The sequence below is a fragment of the Leptopilina heterotoma genome, unplaced genomic scaffold (assembly GCF_015476425.1).
Source record: "Leptopilina heterotoma isolate Lh14 unplaced genomic scaffold, ASM1547642v1 Lhet_214, whole genome shotgun sequence".
NCBI classification, from domain to species: Eukaryota; Metazoa; Arthropoda; class Insecta; order Hymenoptera; family Figitidae; genus Leptopilina; species Leptopilina heterotoma.
Genome location: NW_025110932.1, coordinates 628,996 through 641,919, shown reverse-complemented (window position 1 = coordinate 641,919; position 12,924 = coordinate 628,996). Strand labels below are relative to the sequence as shown.

Sequence of the window (12,924 nt, the reverse complement as noted above, 5' to 3'; positions counted from 1 at the left end):
CATATACACTTATAAATAAGTGAATTTTTCACTTATTCTGAGTGAAATTTCACTTATTATAAGTGTATATGCACTTATTGATCGAGAAGACGACTTATAACGTACAAATATGTGAATTTTCACATATTCAGATTTAGAGAGTGTTTCTATCATTTCACGAATACATGAAACTTTTTCTCCCAGTTCTTCACTGAAACTATATATAATAAGTAATTTCAATATGCAACTTTTAATAATTTTGATTGACAGTGCCGCAAAATAATTTTTTTTCTAAATAATTTTTTTATTGGAATAAAAAATCTCGTATACTTGACTCGTAACTTTTATTAATTTATTTAGTTTCTAACGAAATTATTGGGGTGATTTGATGATTGCTATATATACGAAAGGTAGACTTGCGCCACAAAACAGGAGATCCTCCTCCGCATGCGTCCAATCACCCTGGAGTCGAAGGAAATAATCACAGAAGCACTTGTCGCGTGTCTTTCGAACGCGCTTGTCGCAAAAATTCGGTTGTGTCGTGTTGCGTCATGTTTAAAAAAAACCACGTGGTTTTCAATGTCATTGTAGACTTTCACTTTTAAAAACAATATTTTGATAAATTTACTGTCTTCTGTTCTGCAATAAAATTTTTTTCTTTTCAAAAATGTGATTCAATTTTTTATTCGTAGTTTCGGGTACATCGTGCATATACTATAGTTGGAAAAAATATTTATTTTCTTTTTTGATAATTCATTAAAAAGAGGTGTGATTATTTCATGTGGTGCTATGTCTAGGAGAAAACAGGCTAAGCCACGTTCTCTTAAAAGTAAGTAGCATGGTTTTCTTAGCATTTTGAAAATTTAAAAAATGTTTTGCTTCCTTGATCATTTTTTTGTTTTCCTTGCTTTGAGATTTTTTCCCTATAAAAAGGATCAGATGTAAAAAAAGTTTTTTGATTTTTAAAAAAAAATGTTCACTTTTGCATTTTTGAATAATTGAAAAAAGATTGTTTTAGTTTTCATTTTTAAAATACTTGCGGAATGTAAAAAATTACATGGATCGAGTTACAATTTTAAAAAATATTTTCACTTTGGATCCCTAGTGGTCACGTGATAGTGATATTGGAGAACGACAGAAGCGGTGATTTCTTTTTCCCTTTAGAGAAATAAGAGAAAACAAAAGATCGCTAGTCTGTTTCTGTTATAGAGCCAGAAACAAGAAAACGAACAAGTTGAATTGGGTACACAGGAGGGCACTTAAAAATACGCTTATACGTTGCCATACTCGTCATAAATTATCGTATCCTTTCCTTTTTGTCTCCATAAGACACATTAATGACAAATAAATAAATTTACTTTCCATTATGATTTTTAATATTTTATTTTCAACTCTTGACTATATACTTCATATATAGTACTGCATTTTTATTTAAATCTACTTTTGAAATTTTCCATGTCAAAAGATTTACAGTAATTTTTATTTTCATATTCTGTAATCCTATTTTTGTGTGTAGTTTTCTAAAAGAAGGGAAAAATTTTCATAAAATTAAATATGGGACTACTTTGTAAGAGGAGTAAATTATAGAAGGTAGAGCATTGAGGAAAACAAAGTTTGAATGTTTCTTGACATGCATTGCATGTTATTTGCCTAATTAGTATAAAAGATAGGTACATACTATGTAGTATACCTAACATTGAAAATTCTAGGATTATAGATTTCTCATACTCAATAATTCTTTTCAATTATAGAGAGTGGTTAAAGTTTTTCTTCATCTTGAAAAATAATATAAATAGTAGAAACAAAATTTAAATAAAAGATATTTCTTGTGTCAAAAATAAAAAAATTGCATTTCTTTCGAAAATGATTTTTAGAATCATTAAATAGGATAATGAGATTAGTTTGAATCTCGATATAAGGTTGATATTTAAAGCGATCAATTTGAATGAGATTAAGGCTCCAGAGTTTATGTTTCTATTGCGTAAGCACGTGGAGAGCATTTCATTGCTGGTGGGGTTTGAAGAGAGAGAGAGAGAGAGAGAGAGAGAGAGTATAGTGACGGGTTGTGGCGTTGCGGATAGAAGAGAATGGGTTTTGGGGGTTAAGGTAGGGTGGTGAGGTTGAAAGCATAGGCAGACATGGTAGAAGTGGTGAGAGTGAGTGAGATAGTCAGCCAGGATGGAATTAGGTAGAAGCCCGAGGGACTAGCTCTTCTCCCAGTGGAATCCCCGGCCTCTGTAATCACCAGTTCTCCTATCCTATCCAATTCTGGTCGCACTCCCCCTTCCCCTCTTGCGAGCACTCTATCCTCCCTTCATTTTCTCACTCTCCGTCTCATTCTCTTTGCTCCTTCTGTATTTCTCTTACTCCATTGACTCCATCTCATATAGTGACACTGCTCTTCTTACTCTCTCTCTCTCTATCCCTCTCCTCTATCATGACAGTTCACCACTGTCATATTACACACACACTTTGTTAATAAAGCTCAGTGTCCGTATATACCCGTAGAAATTGGAAACTGTGCAAGCTACTGAATTCGGCAAAGAGATAGACCAGATAATTACAATTTATCGCCTAATGTTATCAGTCCAAGTTTAATTCTTGCGTAGCAACTAAAATTATGTGAAATTAAACTAGACTTGTCTTTTTCCAAAATTGGTTAGAACCTAAAAAAGCTGTAACGCGCAACGCTTCTGCGCAGCGATCGTGCATCTTCCCCCTCCACATAGCGGCAGCCAATCGCCGATCATGCACCTCATTGGTCAGTGAACTGTATAAAGCGGATGTCCGACCATTCCTTCTCTTATTCAAGTAAAAGATTCGGAAGGATAAACCACACGCAAAAAATGAAAGTTAACGAAAAAAATTTATTAAAAAAGCAGGGTTGTCACTAAGCTTTAATTTTGTTTTTCCCTGATTTCCAGACGAAATTTTCAGTTTTTCCCTGTCAGGGACCATTCAAGTATTACGTAAGCATTTAAGGGGGAGGGGGGTCTAGCTATTCCTTATTTCCATTAGAAAAAATGGCGCTAATGCATATAAAAAATCTTACGATGGGGGGGGGGTCTAAAAACCTGAAAAATATGCTTACGTAATTGAATTCCTGTGAAGAATTTTATTTATAAAAATAATTGAATTCCGGAAAAATATTATTATTAATGAAAATAATTAATTTTCTTGTGAAGAATTTTATTCAATTTTTTTTAAAAATAATTGAATTTTTCTGAATTTTTTTTAGCAATTTTTGAAAATAATGAAATTTTATCGAGAAACTTCATTAAAAAATTGAAATTAATTGAAATCTGACACAGAATTAAAAAAAAAATTTTAAATAATTAATTTCTTAATAATTAAATTCTTGGGAGGAATTTTATTAAAATTTCTTAATTAATTCAATTGCTAAGAAGAATTTTATTTTTTACGAAAATAATTGAATTGTTTCGAAGATTTTTTACAAACATGTTTGACAATAATTGTATTTCTAGGAAGAATTTTATTATAATTTTTTTTAATTTGTAAAGCATTTTATCAAAATTTTTTTAAATAATTGAATTTATTAAGAAAAATTTTATTATTTATGAAAATATTTTATTTCTAGCTAAGAATTTTATTCAAATTTTTTTAAATAATTAAATTCACATTAAAAAATGTATTATTTGTAAAAAATATTGAATTCTTAAGAAAAATTAAGGGCCTGGAATGCATAGTCGAAAGGGACTGTACCAGTCAGACAAACGTGAGCGCCTCTAGGCCTCTCACTGATGTCTGACTGGTATAGTTCCCTTTCGACCATGCGTTGCAGGCAGTTATCCGTTCCAGGCCCTCAATAATTGAATTAATTATTGTATTGAAAATAATTGAATTGTATAGGAAAATTTTTATTAAAATTGCAATTTTATTAACTAAATCTTGTAAAGAATTTTCTCAAAATTTTTTTAAATAATAGAATTTTTAAAAGAATGTTATTTAAAATTTTCGAAATAATTGAATTTTTTAGAACTATTTTCTTCAATTCTCTAAATATATTATAATTCTTTTGAGAAATTTCATTGAAAAATTAAAAATAATTGATAATTGGTGCGAAGAAATTTATAAGAAATTGGTAAGTAATTGAATTCCTGTGAAATTTTTATTAAAATTTGGTTTAAATAATAGAATTCTGTCGGAAACTTTTATTAAAAATAATTAAAATGAGAAAGATTTTTGAAAATAATTGAATTTTGGAGAAGATTTAAAAAATTTTGTGGACCTAATTGAATTTATGCGAAGAAGTTCCATCACTTTTAAAAATAATTTAATTTCTGTAATCAGTTCTTAAAATTTCTATTTAAATTCATTAAAAATTTATATTTTCTAACATTTGAAATTGAAACCTTTGAAATTCGCCTATTTATATGAAGATTGTAAACCCAGCTCTTTTGAAATCCAATTAATTTTGAAAGTTTTAAGTACACTGTAAAAAAAGGGAGTTAAATTTTAACTCCCCAGGGGATTCTATAAAAGTCGCACCCATTGGAGAGTTAATGCCAGAGGAGTTAAAAAAAGAGAGTTAAAACTTCACACCCAAATGCTAACTCCCCATGGAAAAAATAACTCGCGCGGGTGTTGATGAAGTGAGTTAGAGGGAGTTAGTAAATTAACTCTCTTTTGGAGTTGATTTTTAACTCGAAAAATTTCACTCCCAACTTCCGAGTCCATTAACTCCCTAAATTTTTTACAGTGTAAAATTATGCATTAAATAATTTCTAAATAATAATTTTATGATAGTTCTTCAAGAATTAAGTCATTTGAAAAGAAATTATTGTCAGAAATAGAAAAAATTGAATGTTCTGTATTAGAATTCGTGGTACTTTGATAGTTTATGAGGCAAACAAAAAAGACACCAAAATTCAAAATGTTCTTATAAATTCTAAAAATTAAATTTTTTCCAGTACTTTTAATAAAAATCCCTGATCAGGGTTGCCACAACCCTGAATAAAATTATTCTCTAAAATAATATTTTATTTCGCAAACAGGAATAATGATTCCTTTAGAAACATAGAAGTATAGAATGTTGATCGAATTTCCCAAACTAGTGCAACTTTTGTTGTTTCTGTTTGCACTGTTTACCAGGAATCCTCTTGGGATGATTATGACGCACCCAGTTCGAACAGGCTATTGGGACATTGTTTGTACATCGAATTCGATCGTAATCGAATTTACATCGTAATTTGTGTAGATAGTTGAAAAATAGAGATCCTGAAGGGACTAACTTTGGCTGTTGACCGTTGGCTGGTCTCGTGGTTCGTTGTGAAATAGGGTGAGAGCATGAGTGTAAAGCCAAACTGATATAGGGTTCGCTAATTAATGCACGATAATGAACCGCTGTGGAGTCGTACCTATATTAATAGATTCAAATCACAATCTCCAACATGCACATATAGTCCTCTCGATTCATGTGTTCAAATCCCATCTATTGGACCAATAGATAGTTAGTTCAACTCAACATATCACATTCCTAACTCTCTCATTTGACCATTCAGTTGACGATGTTAATGGATATTTTAATTTATTTACCTGCACAGAAACATTATCTAAATCCTCATGCATATATTATATTCTGCAATTTGCATTATTTCCCCAGACCAATAACGGTTTAGCATTATGCTTCGTCTTTCTGCAAGTTGAACGTCTCCTGAAAAATTTAAGTTTCATAGATTATTATGAATATAAAAATAAACTGTCCTTTGAATGTTAGTCAAGGAAGGAAATTTTAGTTATTAAAATCAGAGTGGAGCAATAATAGAATTTACAAAATTAACAGAAGGATCAAGATAAAATAATTGAATGTAGTTATGTAATTAATTAAATTCTGATGTAGTACTCAAATATGTAGATACCTATATTAATCAGACCAGGGCGCGATGACCTAAATCAAACACATTATGCCGGTTCGCAAAGCTGTGATTGTAATTTGTGCGTACAGCATAAATGCATAATTATTAGCTTGGAATTAATTTACGTCCTCGTAATAATTAACGAGTATTATTGAAATGCAAACTCTAAAATATTTATTTTTCTATTTTTTATTTATTCGGTAAAATTAAGAAGTAGTGTTTTGGATTTTGAAGTTGGTTTTGGACAAAAGGGGAAATGGAAAACAATTTCTACCACAACATAGGAATTATAATAACCGTGGTTTGCATCTTCATAAAGTATAGATAAGCCCCATAAAATGCCATTTTAAATAATGAAACAATACATTATTATTAGTAGGTAATTGAATAAAGTTGCGAATTACGAAAATGGTGAAAATAAGATTGCGGCTTATGAAATAAAAACAGCAGGCACACATTAGTGAAATTGAAAGTGATAATAAATAGAGAATAGTGTTTTCGCACCAAGAGAGAATTAGCCTCTTAATGAAGAGGAATATAATGGAGGAAAATTTCAACTTATAGTAGTCCTTTAATCCTGTAATCGTAGGTTCTCTAAAATTTAAGCTGTTATTAGTTTTTGCAGTGACAGCACTAAGCCCAACTGGTGGCTATAATCACTTTAATACTACTATGCCACTTTGGATTATGTCTCTGTTTTTCTAAAAGTTCTTTTTAAAATAATTTTCCAAACACTCTGCTAATTCAATTCCGTCGATAAAATAATAGCCTATTTTCATCTTTTCCCACATTCTAACATTATTTAATTGTTTCCGTTTATGATTTTTCCTGAAAAGTGGAAAATTTGCTTATTGCAAACTATTATTGTCTTACTGAAACTAACTATTTTTTACGCATTCCGCTTTGGATATTCATGCAATAAAAATAAAATAACTGAGATTTTACTTCGGTACAAGTTTTTCAAAATGTTTTTTGTCACATTATGTAACGAATATAGAGAAAAAGCAAACTTGTGTGTCAGCAGCTGCTGCAAATATTTGCTCCTATTGAAGTAACATTCGGATATTGTGAAGAAAAGAGAGAGAGAGACATACAGACAGAAAAAAACGACTCAAAGAATTATAATCGATTCGCAAAATTTTGTCGCTTAAAAAATATTACTATTTTGGAAGAGTCTCTTTTTGAAAATGAAAATAAAAATGAATTAAATTGAGTTCTAAATATTTGGTATATTTTTGAATTTAAAAACTTTGGAAGCAATCTCTTTTGTGCTGACCTTTCAATAATAAAAATTGGCTTATCTTGTAATAAGACTAAAACTAGTAGGTGACTGTGTTGTTTTCGCTGAGTGCCATGAAAGGAAAAAGAAAAGGGAATATTCGAGGTTGACTTCGAAGGTGTATATATATATAGAAGCTCTGTTATCTTCAGGTTCTGGAGACTCCAGTTGAGGTGGAAAGCCGAAGGGAGGCTGATCCCAGGGGAGTCTGAGTCCGCGTCAGAGCTACCCTGGGTTCGGTCCCCAGGGACCAACGGCTTCTCCTCCACCTACGCTTCCAATGGCTGCTTGCCTGTCTCCCTGTCACTGGTCCAAGACATACGACGGTACCTCTGTACCCGAGATAACCTGGAGGGTTGCTTTATTCCGCATATCGATTAATGACACAAAACTCGAAACGAATCTCGGATGCGTTCTATTCCTTGCCCTAGCTAAAGATGCTTCCTTCACGATCCTCTCGAGATTTACACCATTCCTCTTCTTCTTTTTCAGAAGTCAAAAACTTTTATTATTCCCTCTCTCCTTCGTTCGTCACAATATTTTTTCAAACTCATTAGTTAAATTGTCGTCAATGAGAAATTAATAAAAAATTAATTTGCTTTTTGGATAAGATTATAGCAGTAAAACTCGTGAATTAATACCAAAATACAAGGTGCACTTTTCAAATTTCAAGCACTACAAGAGTCACTACTGAAAAATTTATATTCACCTGACAACCAAGTTCCTCTAAAGAAAGTTTCCTCCCCAAGAGAATGTTGAATCTATCTTTTAATTCTTTAGCAAGCTAAAGGGGTGCAGTTTACCCCCAGTGGAAAATTTTCTCTCTCAAGTTGTGAAAAAAGTGAAATGTTTGTTATAAAAAAATTCCTAAGTGAAGAGAATATTGAAATAAAAGTATTTTGGTTCTTTATGCTCCTCTTTTACTGCTCGAAACTAAACAATCTTAAACAATCTTATACAATCAGCATAAAGAAGAGTATAAAGATTTTCTGAAAAATTTGTTTATTTTTCATGTTTGAGTTGAAACTCCAATATGCAGTTAACTTTTTCTGATGCATGCAAGGCACGTTATAATACATCCATTTGGAGGAACAAGAGCGCAAGGCGGTCGCCGGGATTGTGAGACCCTATTTTCCTAAGCTTATGTCTCCTTATATCTCAACAAAGAACGTTTGTACGCTCATCTTGCGTTGCAAGAGATACTTTTCCACCTTTTGCGCCTAACTCTCGAGCCAGCTTTCCAACCCCTTCCTTCTCTCTTAATAACAACTTCCAACTTGACAATATTTGCCACCACTACTCCTCCCTCTCGTGTACCAACCCCCGAGGAAACCACGTGTAACAGCATGTATAAGACCAAGACTTGCTCGATATGATAGCCAATCCTCTTACCTTTATAGTTATTACATACCCAGCATGCCACCATTCTCGGTGAACTTAGCTTACCTTCAAATTGTTTACCGTATTTACGGCAGATTGAATTTTCTTCCCTGTGCGGTAATGCATACAAAGCATTCTGGCTGGACAGTTTTTGATTTCTTTCATTTTTGCCAATTGAATTAAGAATTCAGTCAGGTAGATATGTACGTATTTTGCAACAAATATTTCATACATATTCGTCAAGTTGACAGATACGTAATTTATTTGATTGGCAAATTTCTTATTGGGTTTCCACAAATTCGATGAGACGTAAGCAAAAAGTGAAAAGTTTTAAGTAGATTGTGGTAGGTCGGATGTTCGGTGTTCGGGAATTATTGGAAACATAGACGCGAGACTCTCGTGGGTTTTAACAACGCAAGTTGGATGATCGATGAGATTGAAATAGATTCTTCATTGGGCGATGCGCAGCTTATGAATGGTTGACAAGAGTGAGTCTGGCTCCGACTCGCAGTTTAGTGGGGTGTTTCAAAGTTCAATGGGGAAAGTGGCACTTTGATTCCTGTCTTCTAGAATATTTAAGGCCGTATATCCCTTTGCTTGATGCATCCATTGGCTTTGTCTGACGGCTAATGCGCGCCCAGTCAACCTTTAACGAAGTCAGGATTGTACGGTTCAGGACAATCTTGATTATTATTAGAAGGTTTCTGCCTTTCACCTGCAACATGCTTCGTATTTCAAACTCCATCTTGTCAAGCTAATTATCAGGGATCGTCTACCTCATTCAAAATTCACGCGCGTCTCTGTTTTCGGAACTATACTTCCTACAGTTTTACGATTTATTATTCACTTCCGATAATTAAACTGTACTCAATATCTTTACAATGATAATGCAATTATATTTTTTATGAAATTATTCGAAAATAATATTAATTATTCTAGAATAAGTAATAAGAGTGCCGAGAAGGTGTCTAAAAACAGGATTTGATTCAGATCGCTTTAAAAATCAATCGATATATAAATACGCGTAAGCGAAAAATGACAAATTAAGCTTTTATTTTCTAAATTTTGCTCCGCCACTAAAGCCAAATGTCCGACGGCTAATTGCCTGTAATTGCCAAAGTGGCAAGTTGCACACGAACACAAATTTTATCATATAACGCGAATAACAAACGAGCACTGCCTGGCAGGAGCAGTTTTTTAGTTTAATTTTGCGGTCTACTGTAACAAAACGGTCACATCACGGTTTGCTCAGTTTGATGAACATTTATCCGAAAAGTCTCTAACTCATCGTCCCTTTATTCCAAATTCAAATTTTTGTTGACAAATATACTTCATATTTACAATTTATCAACAACTTTTGATATTTTTCTTAAACAGCTTTTTCTTTCTTCAGGAGATGAAGAGTGGGCAGAGGGTCCTGAACCAAGTGTCCTTGAAAATTCAGAACAGGATGAAGAAACAATAGTGAAAGGTAAGATTTTGACTTCGAGAAATGAAAAAGAAAACATTTTTAATTAAGAGATGGGAAATAGAGAATTTAAATTATTTCTGAGTGTAACGACTCGAGGGAGTGGAATTTTTGAAGACAATGGCTGTCAATATAACGATAAAAGCAGATTCTCCTAAGAATACTGTTAAACTTCTCAAAAGCCTTTTGAATAACGTGTACACATAATAAAGGACTCAAAGGACAGGAGAGTTTGTGTCGATACGTGTCTGACACATTGAAAGTGTTTCTACTGCAGCAAGTTTCCGGTTATAACTACTGGGTGGCATGGCGTTTGAAACTATTCCTTTTAACTACGCTGGATACATTAAATGATGACGTTGCTTTTAACTTATCCCTTCATCCCCTGTTCTCACTTGGACGTGTAACTGTTCTTGCATGAGAATATTACATTATATATTCCGCATTACATTCATATTATACGTCCATATTATTTCTCGAGTAGTGTTTACGGGTGAGGAGAATGTCAAACCACACAAAAGCAAATAGGCGCACGTTCATTTGCACCCGAATGTAAACCTCCCTTGATAATTCACTGTTGCAAATACTAGTTAGTAAATGATAAATGTCACCCTTACTAACAATGGTCTCTTAAAATACGTTTACTGTCTTTGCCCTTAACCCTTCATTTCCTCATTTAAATTATCAATTCAGAATAGTTTTATCAAAAAATATAAATTCCATAAAAATATTTCTTTTGTTTCGTTATATAATGATAAAATGTAAATTTTTTCAACAGACGAAGATGAAGATGAGGAGGAGGAAGAAGAGGAAGAACTGCAACGAGCCTTCAGTCGACATTCCGAAGGTAAATCAAAATTATTCTATAAAACTATTATGACAACTCTCTTAATTTGAATCAGTTAAAATTCGTGGTTTTAACTGACAATCAGTGACTGACTTTTTGCTTCTGAAACAATTATTTTTAACTGATTCAAATTTAGAGAGAAGATTATTAGATAAAAAATTTGTGATAACAAATTATTGCTACATTTACGGACACGTCGGATTTTTTTCTTTCATCTTTCCTCTTGGGACAACAATACTTTGTGTATGCACGTACACACACACTCTGCAACAATGCATTGAGGCGTGTCATTGTTTAAACTTGTTCAAGAAATGCAATCCCAGCATAGATCGTATGAATATGCGATGCCCCTCTCTACCCCTAGGGATTTTGAAAACGATACGACCATATAGTTAACGCGCATTCAGTCCTGCTCTAAAATAATAATAATAATAATTATTATTATTCTCGTTCCTTTAAGCAAGAGGTCAAGCAATTTTAATCAATTTTTCATATTTTGCAAAATTTAAATGTAAGAAAGTTAAAAATAATGTCTTAGTAAAACCTTTTGCAAATTAGTGGATCGTCCGAAAAAAGAGAAATTAATATTCTTCAATTTCTGTGCCTAACGAGAAATTTTAACTAACCGCAATGTATTTATCGTCATTGTATATTTAATGCGTACAGTTTCACTCCATCGAAGGACTTAGCACAAGTTGTTATACATTGTCGAAAGTTTAACCCTTTAAAAGGAAAGTTTTGCAGCATCGGATAATTGATTCTCTAGTTATTCTGACCTCTTGAAAATATTTCTTCAGCGTGAAAGAGGGCAAGTTTTCGTAATTAAATTCACAGTTCAATACACCATTTCGTCAGTTTACTAATATAATTCAAAAAAACAAAAAAAGTTTTCTAAAAATTCGCAATGAAAAAACTCTTTTTGAAATTCAAAATAGGTGAATTCAGTATCTACATGGAAGACAATTTGAAATTTATCAAGTAATGAGCTGTCAATATTAGAAGTTAAAACTAATTATGAAATTGGAAGAAAATGTTTTTCTTTACAAGAAGAAAATATGATTTCGATCAAGAAGTATTTTCCGCTTTGACGTGGTCAATTATTATTGCAAGTTTCCTCTGAGTGTACTTACTCGGCTTTATACTCGAAAGGTAAAACCGGCTTCGAAGAGCTCGGACGAGACTGAATCCCAGAGGAGACTTTTCATTCCCTCGGGAACTTATTCTATCTGCTTACCTAAAAATATCGAACTCCTTCCATTATTACGCCAATGTATATATACTCGCACCAGGTATTGTGTACACATAAAACACGAAAAATATATTTTTTCTACTAGTAACATTATAATTTTACCAGTTTTTTATTTACTTGGCAAATATAATTTTGTCTATATCTTGGAATATTTTTTATATTAACAATACAAACAGGAATATTGAGGAACTCGTGTTTCTAACATCACACAGATGATTGGTTATATCACAACGAGCTTCATTTTTGGGGACGTGTAAAATTTAACGTATTCGCATTTTTAACTGCTCCCGGAGCACAGAAAATACGCAAGAGAGACATTGTCTCGTCACGTGAATGTTACTCAATTATATAATCTGTAACAGGAGAATATTTGACATTTTTCTCACACTATTGTTTTTTCAAATTACATTTTTCCCTACAAAAAGCAGTATAGAAAAAAATTCAACCCCACCTACTATGTGTGTATTTGACACAATGCTTGTTTAAATATTAATATGCTAGCAACAATTCTATTGGCTAACTTTTTACTCACTTTTTTAGATAAAATTAGCAATTTTAAAAATAATAGAATAATACCTAAAAATTTATAATTCAAATTTATTTTCATAAAAATAAAATATGAATTGGAATATAGTTTTAATATTATTATAACTATAATAATCAGACACAATGAATTTAGGGAAAAGTCAGAGATTTTTATTAAAACTACTGAAAAAAATTTAATTTTTAGAATTCATAATTCATTCATAATTCATTGTATTATAATTACTACAAATTATAATACAAAACCTTCAAATTTTTCAATTTCTTACAATAATAAATAAAATATTTAATGAATAATTTTAC

At 32.0% G+C, this 12,924-nt stretch overlaps 1 protein-coding gene across 1 annotated transcript in view; it reads left to right on the top strand.

Annotated features, from left to right (window-relative positions):
- Positions 1 to 202: 202 nt before the first annotated feature.
- LOC122501758 (zinc finger protein 423 homolog) overlaps positions 203 to 12,924 on the top strand; it is a 60,162-nt gene continuing 47,440 nt past the window's right edge. The window contains exons 1-3 of the mRNA XM_043611477.1: positions 203 to 808; positions 9,908 to 9,985; positions 10,761 to 10,829. Of these exons, the coding sequence (XP_043467412.1) occupies positions 769 to 808; positions 9,908 to 9,985; positions 10,761 to 10,829 (187 nt within the window). The 5' untranslated portion in view covers positions 203 to 768. The remainder of the gene's footprint in view (positions 809 to 9,907; positions 9,986 to 10,760; positions 10,830 to 12,924) is intronic.